General features: G+C 51.0%; 1 protein-coding gene across 2 annotated transcripts in view; it reads left to right on the top strand.

Annotated features, from left to right (window-relative positions):
* The first annotated feature begins 2,543 nt into the window (after window positions 1-2,543).
* CORO2A (coronin 2A) overlaps window positions 2,544-14,183 on the top strand; it is a 60,238-nt gene continuing 48,598 nt past the window's right edge. Inside the window, exon 1 of one of the 2 annotated variants that reach the window (XM_075740492.1) lies at window positions 2,544-2,648. Coding sequence is in view for 1 of the 2 variants with exons in the window: in XM_075740490.1 (XP_075596605.1) it covers window positions 5,746-5,796 (51 nt within the window). In the remaining variant the exon portion in view is untranslated. Of the gene's footprint in view, window positions 2,649-5,654; window positions 5,797-14,183 lie in introns of those variants that run through there. The other variant, XM_075740490.1, reaches the window with a different exon arrangement.

The raw sequence follows: 14,183 nt of genomic DNA, 5'->3' as shown, positions 1-14,183 counted from the left end.
ACTTCCAGTTTTGACACTGCCATCACAAAGGCATTTTAAATTGGTCCCTGAAGCCGGTGGGTGTTGCGTGGGCCCAGCTTCCACCCTACCTCTCCATGCCACCTGCCCCCATACAGGTGGCACAGCCAGTGATCTTGAACTTCACAGGGATGGAAATAATTACAGCAGGAGAGGTGGGAACTAGGGAAGTTCTTGTTAAATATGATGCTAATTGGGTATAACTAATTAGCAGCTTCCTCCACGTGGCTACATCCAAACCCATGGTGGGCGCATCAGGCCCCTTGTCCTCAGCCAACTGGGATGAAGCAGAGCGCAGTGCTTCCTGCAGCACCTCCTCTTCAGTGCAGATGTACTGTGCTGTGCGCCATTATAACATCGATCTACCTGAGTATATTGCATCTGCAAACTGGTCATGCCCTTCCCAGGGTTGCAAGGCATATCACCAAGCAGAAAGCTGTTTTCCTTCTGTCTCATCTCATCCACTTCTGCTAGGCAGGACCCTGCTCCCTGGGAACAGCCTCCAGCTGGGTGAGGGGTGCTTTATCCACAGCTGCACAGATACCATGAATGCAGCCACACGGATATAGCTCCTGCAATGGAGCGCAGCCACAACAGGTGCTGGCTCTGCTCTTCCCAGCAGCTTGCCACAGGTTGCAGTGCTGCACATGGTTTCTGGCCAGCAGTGGGCCAATGATGGTGTTTGATGACGCTGCTGTCAGGCTCCCCTCCATAACAAACTCCACTGTCTGCCGTGGCAGCTTTCCACTTGTCATTAATTTGCACAGCCTGGGAAAGATGTCCAGAGGTGACACTAGCCTGCCTCTGGCCGTGTTTCTGGCACTTAAGGATGTGGGATGGCAGAGAGTTACAGGGCACATTGCTCCAAACTCTGCTGTTGGATCCCAACAGAAAGCACTAACAACAGTGTTTTCTTTGGGGCTGCTGGAGGCCCTTCACACAGCAGGACAAGTGTTCTGTGGGGTTGCTCTTTGCCACAAGCCACCTCTGTGGACACAGGCTGTCAGCAGGGCTGGAGCACACTGTGTGTGAAAGGAAGCACTAGAGATCATCTGTGCATCAGCATCTGACCTGTCTTGTACTTCTTATGGTGAAGACGTGAGCATGCACTGCGAGGGTCCTGAGGGGTTCCAAAAGTCATCTCAATTCCTGTAGGCAGGGCAGGTCCAGGACAGCTGCTGCACAAGCAGCCACAATTTGTGTCCACAGCTGGATTGCTTCCTGTGCTCCATCCATGGACAGTGCTTCTCCACAGCCATGTCTCTGCTCAACTGCCTCAGTCTCCTGGGTTGTCCCAGCCTGGCACTTGGCAGCAAGACATGGAGATCACTCTGGGGGGCTATTGGTTGCTTCTGAAATTCTGCTCAACTCCCTTGAAGGGTTCACTGAGACTGCTCTTGTCAAGGACCTGCTTTTCCTTCCCCAAAAGGACTTCAGCTGTCCTGAGGGACCGGCAGACTCCTATCTCACTGCCACAGAATCAAAGCAGAGCCACCTGAAGTGCAGCATCTCACTTGTGGAGGACACCCAGTCTCAGAGTCTTGTCACGCCCGTTGGCTCAGCCCAGAGCTGCCACTGCTACCCACAGACCGGTGGGACTGAAGCATGGAGATGAGCCAGCTGCCTCAGGCTCTGTTCAGACAGGACCAGAGTGTTGTTAGCTGAGTGGGTGACCTGGCCAAGGAAATCTCTGTCCTTTGGCATTGCTGATCTTGGGCATTGCTGTCTACTTGCCAAGTTCCTCATCCAGGGTACCGGACGGGCTTGTGCTGCTGCCAAGGTACGAGCTGACCCCAAACTCTGAGTGAGCTCTGCAGTCATGAGAAGCTTTGTAGAGGCATTTGCCATCAGTGAAGGCCCTGCAGCTTTGGGCCCACATAGGCCAGTGTCTCTCCATCTCCTCGGGACTGTTGAGCCAGCCAGCAGCTGCAGCTAAGCCTGGCACACTAATATGTGTTGCAGGGGTGTGGGCAGCGTTTAGGGTGCAGTGCCCAGTATCTGGTGGTCGCATCAAAGATACAGGAACTTGCCACCATGTCCTCAGCAGCTCTGTGAGCTAAGGTGAGGGCTGTGGGTACCCTCTGTGCAGATGATGGTAAAATCCTGGTGCTGCCAGGATGATCTCCTAGGAAAACACACCCACCCTTCAAAACGTGCCTCCAGGCACAGACCTGCGGGACCTACCTGCACCGATCGTGGTGATGGTGAAGCGCACACGTTGGCCCAAGCCGGGGGGGCTGCCCCAGCCCAGGGAAAGGAGAGGTGCTTGAGCACTTTGCTGTCATTACGGAGGGGCTCTCCCCACGACAGAAGCAGAGCAAACCCCACGCTTCCCACGGCAGATCACGCCCGGGGCTTGGGCACAGCCGCGCTGCCGGACCGGACCGGACCGGACCGGACCTCCCCGGTAAGGCGCCCCGGAGCTCTGCGGGCTGAGGCTCCCGCATCAGTGGGCGGCGGGCAGACCCCGGTCCCCGCCGGCACCTCCCGGCTGCGGGGCGCGGCGCGGAGGGCGGGCCGGGGCGGAGTCCGTGGGCGGGCCGGGTTGGCACGGCACAGCACGGCGCGGCGCGGCTCGGCTCCCATGCACACGCCCTGCGCGCTGCCGGACCCTCGCCGCCAGCGGCAAGGTATGAGACCGGAGGCGTGGTGGTGGGGGTCGTGGGGCCGTGACACGCGTGGGCAGGGCCAGCGCCAGCCGGGGCACCTGCCGCAGCCTGGGGCCTGCAGAGCCCGGCGGCGCTGGGGAGTGGGGGCTGCCTGCCCTGTCCTACCCGTGCGCCTGGGGTGCCGCAGCCCCCGCCGGCCCCACCCCGCTTTGTGCGGGGCCAGAGCTGCCGCCACCCGCAGCCGCGGGGACACCGACGGCCGGGGGATGCGGCGGCCGCCCGGTGCCGCGGGCCTCGGGCATCCCCCGGCGTGTGCCGCGGGAGCGGGTCTTCCCCGCTGGCCGCAGCCGGTGCAGGTCGCGCCTTCCCCGGGCAGGATTCTGGCTCCCCTACAGCGCCCTGCCCTTGGGCTGCTCCTGCAGGTAACTGCAGGGGGGGGGTTTCTGTGCGGAGCGTGACGGACCGAGAGTCGGCCCTCGTTAGGGGCCCGGGGGGGGTCTGCTGCGGGCCGGGCTCCGCTGCGAGGTGCGCGGCCGGTGCGCGGAGCAACAGGGCTTCTTCAGGCAGGTGGGAGTCAGCATCATGCCGCCTGCCCGGGAAGGCTGTGCCGTTTCCTGCCAACCCTGCTTGCCCGTGCAATGGGTGGCACGGTTTGGCCTCTGTGTAACTTTGCTTATGATACAGAGGAAAGCCTCATCTATGGTTCTCTGTGAGTGTAGGCGGTTGAATTTTGCCCTTTTGTGCTAGAATCTTGGGGATTTTGGGTGCTTGATGTCATGGCAGGTCACGTCTTGCACAGAGCACGATGACAACCACATAAATTACATGTGGGCCATGCTCTCTGGCAGCAGGGTCTCCTGGTGCCAGTTCCGCCTTCAGGACAAGCCCTTGTAGGGGTCTTACTTTCAGGCAGCACAGCTTTGGACTCTGGCTTACCATGGGTTTGGCTTTGATGCTGCAGCTCTGTCAGGGGTGAAGGCAGGCTGTTGCGAAGGGGTATGTAATGATGACAGCACTTTGCAAACAAGTCCCCTGTGGCCCGGGGAGGCCAGCTATGTGCAGTGTCTTGCCGAATATCCATTGTTCACCCTGCAGGGAGTGGTGCGCTCCTTGTCTTGCTGTGGAGTGTGGAAAAACAGCCCTGCAGCATCTTGGCTGTTCCTGATTTCTCCGTTCACTTATACCTCCTAAGAAGGCATAGTGTAAAGAGAATTTGCCTGGACAGCGTAAACCTTTTATGGCCTCAGGTGCTCAAGGGAAGCCGTTTCTGCAGAGGATTCGGAGAACACTTTGGGGGAGTTGGGTGTTGGTTGCCTTTCAAGCTTCCCAATGCAGGGTCCCTGGTGGGTTAACAAAGGAGCAGCCTGTGAAGCCCTGCTGTTCCCTTTGTTCTCCCACTGGCTGTGCCCGCTTTGGAGAGCTCAGATCTCTCCTGGTTTGATCAGAGATAGGGAGTGACTGATGGAGGCATGCAGGGAGTTGATGTTTTGCTGTGAGCATTTCAGGAAACTGAGTAAAGCTTTGGGAGGCGGGATAACGGGGAGCTGGTTGCTTCTTAGAGACGAGGCAAAAAGGAGGTATTTTCACCTGTGCAATGTTGTTTTGTGAATTAGCATTATCACAAACAAGCTATAGCTCCATCAATGAGAAGTATTTCAAACTCATTCAATCCATTAGGCCATAGCAACAAAACAAACCCTGTCTACTCTGTAGAGCTGCCATAGACCTAGGAAATGTGAGGCCCAGGTACCAGAGATATTTCGACAAAGCCAGATAATTCTGCTGCCTGCGCCCCAGCTCTGCCCCAAGCTCCTCCTGATCTCTCTTCCTCAGAGGCAAAGCAGCTCTGCATGAGTATCGGTTTGGCAATTCCAGGGGAAGAGGGAGACTGCTGCCCTCAGTGTGCCAGCTGCGTCAACCTGGCTGGCAGCATTGCTCACCTCCGTCCCATTGATCAGACCGGTTGCTGGCTGTCTCTGTGCAGCAGGTGGGTTACCTGATAGCAGATCAGGGTATCTCCAGGTGTGGTGGGTTTCTCACTCTCTTTTTCCCCCCAGGTAATTTCTGCCTGTCTCTCAAGTATGTTGGTTCATCCTCTCTGAGCAGATTTCTTGCTCAGAAAATGTCAGTAATGGATAATATTGTTAATGTTTCTATGTCTGCTCCATTTGTTAGTAGCTGGATAATGAGTGGATTTTGGGTTGGCTGACTCCACAGCAGGTTTCTGTGCTGGTCTCTGGAACTGGTTTGTGGTGCCTATGCAAGGACAGTTCTCCCTTGTGTGTGGGCTGTCTGGACTGCCAGATGCCTGAAAGCTGTGCAGAGCGTGTTTTGGGGTTGTACGCTTGAGAACGGAGCAGGTCCCTGTGCTGTGAGCTGCAGGCACACAGGCACTTCAGTGTTACGGAGACTTTGGGAGAGAACTGAAAGCTTTGGTAAATCCCCAGAAGCAAAGGTGATAGTTTGGAGTGAGTGCTGCCTCAGGGGCAAGCTAAGGCTGAATTTGTGGATGACCCTCCAGGCTCCTTGTATGTCTTGGTCAGTTCACTGCTTCTGATGTTTTTGTATTACATGGACAGCAGCAGCTGCACAGCATGAGGTCTTCATCCCACTCTGGAGGGCCCTGACTTCCACAGCAGGGATTTCCATGGGAAAATGGTTGGAGGGTGGGTTGTGACAGGGTATGACAGAGACCTCCTGTGAAGAAACAGGGTGGAGGGAGGCTGTCCCAGATCAGTTCCCCACCATCTGCTCTTGGCTGGTCCAAGGGGACCTCAGCAGAGTCCTGGTCCTCAATGGCCAGACCTTGTTCTCCACTCTCATAAATAAACCTTCTCCAAGGAAGTTTGCTCGAAGTGTTTGCTTAATGAAAAGAAACCCCACCACCTTATCCAAGTATTCCCATCTGCCAGTTATAAACAGCGTCAGGCTTTTTTGGGAATAAAATGGTAGCCAGTATACAGTTGGCCAGTGGGCTGATGTCTGGGCAGCTGCTGGGGACCTTGCTGCTAAACTTCCTGCTCAGACCCAAGAGGACCGGGACACCCATCCCTGGTGAGGCAGGACAGCAGCTACTCTTTGAAACATCCGGGGCTGGCCTCCTCTTGATGCACAACAGATGCTCTGGTCTCTTGCTCTCATGGCAGGAAGACACCAGAGCGATAATGCGGTGAGGTGTTTCACATGTAGTCATTACCTGGCTTCCCTTAAGTGCATGTTGAACTGCTCTGGCTGCGGAGAGCTGACTGAGACGAGCAGCCTGCGGCACATAGCAATTACACTGACGCGCCTTCTGCCTCTCCGCAGGAGTAACAGGAAAGACCTTTAGATCATCCAGGAGGCTGTATGGGCTGAGGGGGGTTGACGCTCACAGGGTTATACTGGCTTGCAAGAAGAAGCCAGACTGGCCTATTATTTCCAGGGATTTCCCCTCTGCGGTATTACAGGCTTGCCAGCAATTCTCCATTTTGAAAATACACCCTGCAGGGCTCTATTAGGGTAATGCTGATACTTACTATTTCCAAAGCACTTTGAAATTCACAAATGGGACTTTCTGACCCTCAGCCAAGCAAAGCCCTTTCTAAAGCTTGGAGACATGCTGCTGCCCACAGTAGGACCAATGACAGTGTGCAGCTCCAAGCCGTGTTCTCTCTTCCCCCGTTGAACTGCTCCCTGCTCTATTTCACATGGTTTCACATTTTCTAGAGCAGTGTTCAACATTTGGCTTCTCTCTCCCACTCTCTTCCAAGCATCCTTCTGGGCTCTGGTTTGTGCAAGGGTTTCTTTCTAGTCTGGTGAGTTGCCGTGCTTATTTCTGTGCCAGGAAACACAGACATTCCTACCCGCACTGATGACTCTGCACTGCCTCTCTCCCTCTATGGGACAAGGTCACCAAGGAAAATAATAAGGAAGACAAAGCAGCAGAAACTCCCAGCATTTGTGATATTTTTATCAGTGAGATTGAGACAAAGTCCCTGGAAACTGATTAGATAGCTTGCAGGAAAGCAGGAGAGGCCAAACTCCATCTTGTTCCTCCTGCAGCTCTGGGAGTTGTGCTTAAACAGGAGAGGAGGCAATGCTGGGAGAGAGCTCCTCCAGCAAAAGGTGGCTTGGCGAGGCTCTCCAGGTCAGGGTTACACTAGTAAAGCAAACAGGAGCCTCGTGGCTCTAGCCCATGCGTAGAGTAGAGCAGGGACAATCAGAAAAAGGTGCAGGCAGGAGCCAAGGCAAGTTCTGGGCCAATCCCCGAGAGCAGAAATTAATCCTTGCTCTACAGATACCATGATTTAAACCCTCCTGTGCAGAGGGCTGAAATCTTCCTTGGGAGGGCCAGAAAGCTCTGGATCCTATCCCAGGTTTTCTGGGAATCACAGGCAGGGGGAATGGGTAATGCTTGGTAGACAAGTGGTTTTTTCTCAGATATTGCCCTCTTCCCGGGTTGGGAGATGGGCTAATGCAGCAGTGTGTGAGTGTGGGACTGGGAGCAGCAAATCTCTCCTGAAGCTGCCTGTCCTGCTCCAGCCTTGCCTGGGTCTCGTTTAGCCAGGGAGCGTTTGTGTGTAGCACGGTTGCCTATCTGCCAAAAGGACCCTTGAAGAGGTGCTGCCCCCAAATGCCAGCCAGTGTTGTCACTGCTGTGATCTGCACTGGATCCAGCGACAGGCTTTTCACCACCCTCTGTAGCACAGTAGCTCCTCTCCCATTGCGTGTCTGTGGAGTTTTGCTTTCCAGGCTGTGGAGAGTTCAGTTCTGCCAGTGCCGTTCAGCTCTCAGCCATCTTCCACATGGTTACATGTGAGGTCATTTAAAACCAATTATTTAAACCTCTGAGCAAGAATACACAAATCCTGAAAAATATAAAACATACTGCCTGAACAGCTGCAGTGCTCCTTTCTAAGGAACCTCATATGGATGTTATTGGGAGTGCTGTCTGGTAACGTGAACGGTGCTGGGAAGGACCGATCTTCTTTGTCATCCTCTGGTTTCTCCCATTCTATCTGGCCGCTAAAAGGAGCCTGTGCTGGCAACAAAATTGCAGTGTAATAGGCACAGAGAACCCAGACAGCTCTTTAATTGCCATAGACAAATAGAAGAAGTCAAAGATTGTCTTGCTAACATCTACTTAAATGTAATTAGTCCACATTATTTTTCTCTGCCATTTTCTCTAATTTAATTTGAATACCAAAATACACACACAGAGGAACAAAAACAAAATCAAAATCGCATTGCTCCAACTTCCTGCTTTCATAATATTCAGCTCCTCCTATGTATAGAGGCTCTTTTCCTTACAGTCAGGGAGGATCAGAGTCTCTCTTCTGACCCCTCCTGCCTGTGGTCATAGCTCTGGCTCATGTTTCTCTTTGAATTTGCAAAGATCTTGATGGCAGTAACTGATGCCTGAAGTCTTAATTGAAAAGATTGATTTTGCTAATGATACCCTGGCATCTGACAGCTTCCATAGAAATCAATAGGAGTTCAGTGTCTCACAATTTTAAAAATCATGACATTCATTTAAAGGCTTAATAGAGATTGAAGAGCTTGACTTTATGGCCCCTTGCATTTATTTGAGGCATGTGTCCCCTGCCATATATTAAGCCCTATGCAGTAGCTATGGGTGTGATGCACCCTGCCAGGCAAACTAAGTCCTGGAGCAGAAAAACTGAACCTGTCACTGAGATTTTCTAAGTAAAAGCTCAAGTGGAATGTTGACACTTTCATCTTTCTTGGTGTTCAGGTTGTGTTTTGGTGAATTCTCCTGTGGTGCTGACAAGATCAGAAGCCTCTTGTATCTTTATAGATAATAGATTCTTCAATCTATCTGACAAACTGAAATGCAAGCCAGTAGCTGTAAGCAGAAGTTGTTTGGCAAAATAATAAGGCAGTAGTGTTTTTAGCAGCAAAGAAGAATAATCGTGGGAAGAGCTTCCTGGGATGATGCATAACTAGAAACTTGAATAAGACAATCTTCTACATAATGTCACTCAGTGCAGGCAGCAGTGTTCTCTGGAAGTAGGTGATATCTCTCAGCCTATCATTAGCCGAACAGCAGCTACTTGGCATCTTGCAGAGATTTCTTTCGCTGGCTTGTCGCCCCCAAAGCGTCCTGTCTCACCATGATGGAGAGCACACACTCCTCTCTCTAACCTCTCAGCATGTTCTGCTGGGCTTTGCCTTTAGGGCCCCAAGGTGGTAGTCCTGTTCCTCAAAATGACAGCTAACTTTGTCTCCTGCGTTTTGTTTTATGGTCGCTGGAAGGATGACAGTTTGAAGGCAGGAGTCCTCTGAGTCGCTTTGGATATCGACTCTAAGTGGGGATGGACTTCACTGACCCTGTTGGCTGGAGATCTGGAGAGGGAGGGGTAGGTGACTCATCCTTGTGGAGGCAGAGCACTGTGTAGGTACCTGCCTTCGCGGTTGATGTGTATTGACTGAGGTCACAGGTATTAGCCCGAGAGGGGCTTAGCAGGATGGTTTGTTTGTCTGTAGTACCTCCACCTTTGGAGACTTTCAGAATTCATGTGGACAATGCCCTGAGAAACCTGGCCTGACTTAGAGGCTGACCTTGCTTTGGCCAGGAGTTTGGGCTACAGACCCTCAGAGGCCCCTTCCAGCCTAAATTTGCCTGTGATTTTGTGATGACAGTAGATGTGAAAACCTGATAGTGGTATTAGGAAACAAAGTTCCAAGAAGTTAAACCAAGGAAACGCATAGCTACAGTCCACCTGGAAAGTCTACTTTGGTCTTTATCTTCCATGCTTCTTTCCCAACGCTCATGCTGAGCGTTGAACTTGGACAAGTGGTGAGAATCCCTAACTTTCTGCTGGAGCACGCGTATCTGCTTTATAGGTTCTTCCACTGGATGGAGACAAAATATCAAAGGATGTCCTTAAGTATATTGTGGTCATCCTTGAGGTTTCAAAAAACGTTTCAATAAAGCTCATCTTGCTGTTAGCTTGGGGAATCTCTTACTGTTGAGAGCTTGGTTTTGGTGCCCAGCCCTTTGTAGACTATTAGTGGAACAGGACTTCTAAAGCTTAATTGAGAGTAGATCTATTTGATGTGTAAAGAGTGAAATGAAGTGACAGCTTCTCTACCCTCTCTTTCTTTCAATTTTGAGAAACCAGTGAAACCAGCCATTATCTTGTGTATTTCAGAAGAGTTTTCCAGTGTCTTACCTATTCTTCCTTCCCTGACAGCATGACTTGCAACACGAACTCTTCTGTGACTTCATGACAGCTTGTGTTGTACATATGAAAAAATATAGCTGTGTTTATACGTGTTTCTGCCTGTCTTGCAAGTAAGCTCAGTTGTGGGGGTTTGGAAGATTAATGGCACAGACACCACATGTGGCAGCAGAAGAGTTTCACACACCGTTCACTCTTGTGGGGTTCTCTTGCCACTGGCCACCTGCAGTACAGGCAGATGATTGCATGGTGTCTTAGTCTGTAAGTCTGCAAGTGTCTTGAACTCCTGCAGAAAGGTGAGTCTTCCCCAGGAAATTCAGATCTTTATTTTGAGCTCTTTCTAAAAACCTTTCCCTTTCTTTACTTCCATATCTGTCTGTGTCATCGTCTGCTGTCCTTCCCTGTGCCTGGACTTCCTTGGCATTGCAGGGTGTCCAGGGTGTCATGCGGGGCAGTGGTAGCACTCACCTGCAGCCCTCAAGCCTGCTCGGGGGCCCCTCTGTGAGACTGTTCCCATTTGCTGTCACTTCTGATTGAGCAAGAGCTGAGAGCATGGTGCTGACTCTCCTCTGGCTGTGAGCAGTCTGCAGAAGTTTCCTGGAGCCTGAAAACTTTCCCTGGTACTGAAAAGCCCTAGATGTAGGTGTAATTTCATGAACACATATACGATATCCAGAGAAAACTGCATATTCAGCCAGGTGCAGTGTGGCCCAGTGTGTCGTGTCCTACCCAGTGCTTTTCTTCTCACTCTTTACACAGTCAGTCTTTGTTTTTGCTGTCTAAGGCATGGAAATCGTGTCCCAAGCTGCCTGGCCTGCATTATGTCAGGAGTTCAAATGCTGCTTTAATTCACAGCCAGACTTCAAGGGCTTGCTACCTTTGCTTGTTTCCCGCTGCCCCCCCCCCCCCCCGCCCCCCCCCCTTGCTGTCCACTGGCACTGTGGAAAGATCAAATAATGTCTGGATACATCTACAGTGCAGCTGTGTCTTGAATGCCTCATGCAATGCTAGCTTTCTGCAGCTCATTGAAGACCTAGTAATGCAGAAGAGAAGGCAGGGAGGGACAACTGTTTAGCTTGGAAAAGGGATGTGACATGTGGCTTTTGACATATGGTAGGATGATGGGTTGGAGAGCCCAGATAGGGAGTGATTGTTCCTCTGTTTATCACTGCCCAGGAACTACAGGACACAGATAAACAGTGGAACTCATTGACACAGGATGTTGGGGATGTGGTTCAAGAAAAGCCATTAGATGAATCTGCAGGCGGAAAATCCATTAGGGCTGGCTAAACAGACAGATAAGCCTTTGGCTCAAAAAGTCCCTGAGGCACAGATGCCCAGAGCTGACTCAAAGGCAGAGAAAAGATCAGCTTGTCAGTATGGATATCAACTATGCTGGAAAAATAGGCTGGCATGGAAAGTAGCAGTTTAGAGGGAGGGTGAGCGGGCTTGTAATGGAGAGCTCAGCTGGGATGTGGAGGTTCTGCCAGGGGTGCCCCCCAGCTGGCAAGGTTGGAGAGAGGGGTAGTGCAGAGGGAGAGAGCTGGAAGATGATCAAAACTCATACTGGAGGAGATATGCGAAGAAGCTGGCAGGATTTAAGTACGTAGGAAATAAACTACTGTATGGGAGGAGAGGCTGACCTTCATCTCTGATGTATGGGATATGTGAAGAGGGGGACTGGTCACAGAGAAGAGCAGTGATGCTGAACAAAATGGTCAGAGATAGAGGAACACCCAAAACCAATATAAGAGAGCAATACTTGGAGGAGAGGAGGTAAATAAAATAGTCTATCTGAAGAGAGGCAAGGCTGAAGGTCAAAAAGAGAGGGATGTCTACAGAAAAGCGTGTGTGCAGTGACTGACCTCACCTGTCTGTTAACTATAGCCATGTCTACAGTGCAAGAGGACTAGACCTGTGGAGTGAAAGAGGTGGTGTCAGGACTTCATATCCACAGGCATTTTGGATGTTTTAATTTGACCCTGCTGGTCCCATTAGCAGATGGAGTGCACTGTGTTCTGATCCTGGAATGATTTTAGTTTCATCTGGAGAGAATCCTGCCTGCATGCTTCCAGACTGCTTTGCAGTGCAAACTGCAGTGCACTAAATGGCCGTAATAAGGAGATTTGCTTCAAAAGCATGCTCCCGGTCTGAACCAAACACTACTGCTGCACTTGCACCGATGGATTCGGTTCAGAATGATGCCACTGGTTTCCCAGAGACTACATTTGCCAAGCCTAGCAGGTGAATGAATGGGCACAGAATCTTATTTCCCTGGCAGGGAAAGCATGGGTAGTCCTCCCACTTAGTCAGCATCAATCAAAGCCAGAGTAAGAATCAAAAAAGAGGAAAACTGAATCTGCTATCTCTGCTCTAAATGGTGAATCAATTTTAAAACTTGTGATGCGGCAGAAGAAAGCATTGGCTGTTGTGTCTGTAACATCTGCCTCTGCCACACTCTCTTGCTGCCTTGTCGTGCATCAGATAGATGGGTCCTGCTGTTAGAGAGCTCAAAAGTGCGTTAGGAGTTTTCTGGAGAACAGGGGGATGTCAATTTGATTTAATCAGCTAAAGAGAAAATCCTCAACTGGAATCATAAAGCAATTCCACAGGTGCTGCATGGCTGTGGGAGCGCTCCCCACACCTCTCTTTTGTGAGGGCCCCTAAATGTTTTTTTGGTTTTTTTTTTGCATGTAGATGATGCTGCAAGGGAGGTGGAAGAACACTGCAGCTATGAGGTTTGGAGAAGACCTCTGATGCTGCCCACCACCTTTCAAAGAACAAGGTCCTATTGTCATTGCTCCCAGAAGGACAGGGACTGTTTCCCTTTGCTCCTGGCTCACTTCTGGGAAACCCACAGCTGGTTCTTCTCTAGTCCATGGCAGTAGGTACCTGTGTCTTTTGCTGCCAAACTGATTTACTAACAGCGGGATACAATTCCTGAAACAAGGGCTACAGAGCCAGACTCTTCTTGGCAGTGACAGTGTAACAAGGAGAAAAGGACGCAAGCTGCAGCTGGGGGGAAGTAGGTCAGACGTTAGAGAAAGCTGCATCCCCAGGAGGGTGGTGGAGGCCTTCATCCTTGGGGGTTTTGGAAGCTCCACATCTGCCCTGATTTAGAGCTGTGGGCAGGTTCTCTGTGGCACTGGACTGGAGACCACCAGAGATGAGCTGTGTCTTTGCATCTGTGCTTGTGCTTTCCTACCCAGTCACAGCCTTGTTAGTGCCCCAGATCTGTAGCAGTTTCCATTTTCACCTGGTTGATCAGATTCTCAGTTTTCCTAGGTGGCTTTGGAGATGAGATCCTGAGGCCAGGCTTGGTCTTGCTGGCCAGATTCTCACCACATCCTGCAAGCATTTTAGCCTGTGGGCTGGTTAAGGCATAAACCTTCAGTCATGGGGGAATGTGGTTACATTAGATCACATCAGCTGTAAGGGCCATATCTTTGGACATTCAAGTGAAGCATGTAGCCTCCAAACCTTCATAGAACTCACAAGAAACATCTACACTTGGTGTGTATCCACTGCCTCGGCATCCTGCTGGCCACTCCAGATTTCGTAATGCTTCTATGTCCTGGTGGCAGTCATAAAGCCTCAGGTAGGCAGAAGAGGTTTGGGAAGAACTCTGGCTAGCCCACTTTGACCCCGTGGGCAAATAACCAAGGTCTTGGGATTCTGCAGAGGGTGTTCAAATCCCCCAAACCAGTGATGCTCAGCTTTGCTGGAAGGAAAGCCTTCTGTACGGTAGCCCTTAGCAGAGATACCCCATCTGCCACATGTCTGCAGGCGTGCTTAGACCTCAGATAAAGAGCAGTGGAACCAAGCTATCTTCTCAAACAACATGGCAGGCTACTGAGACGCAGCTGCATCTTTTCGATCGGGCGCTGAACTTTGATTCTTGAAACTTAGGAGCTGTCTTGGCCTTGAATAGCAGGAAGCTGCTTCCTGTGAAATAGGAGAGTGAAAGCATGGTGATCTGGTTTCGGGAGAAACTGCTGAGTTTGCAGAGGGTCAGATGATGGGTCTTTCAACGCTGCCTTTCTGACAAGAAATGTGGCAACATTTCTTAAAGTTTGTGCATTTCACCACTTCCTTTTTATAATGAGTTTTTGCGGGGGGGGGAGGGTAGGGCGTGAGGAGGGGGAGGGAGGGGGAGGAGGCTTCCAGTTTTTATTGTTGTATTTGCTTTTCTTTCATAACAGAGCAGGATCTTGCCAGGGTAGAAAAGCTCTGTGAGGTGGAATTTGCCCTCTCATTGAATTCAGAAGTACATTAGTACTCACAAGGAAGTTGATAAGCAATAATATTTTCTTTGCTGCCCAGGTAACCAGCAGAGTGAAAGAGGGTATTGTCTCTGGAGAAAGCAGGCAAG

This window comes from Balearica regulorum, chromosome Z, assembly GCF_011004875.1.
Source record: "Balearica regulorum gibbericeps isolate bBalReg1 chromosome Z, bBalReg1.pri, whole genome shotgun sequence".
Classification (NCBI taxonomy): Eukaryota; Metazoa; Chordata; class Aves; order Gruiformes; family Gruidae; genus Balearica; species Balearica regulorum.
This window is presented reverse-complemented; position numbering and strand designations above follow the sequence as displayed.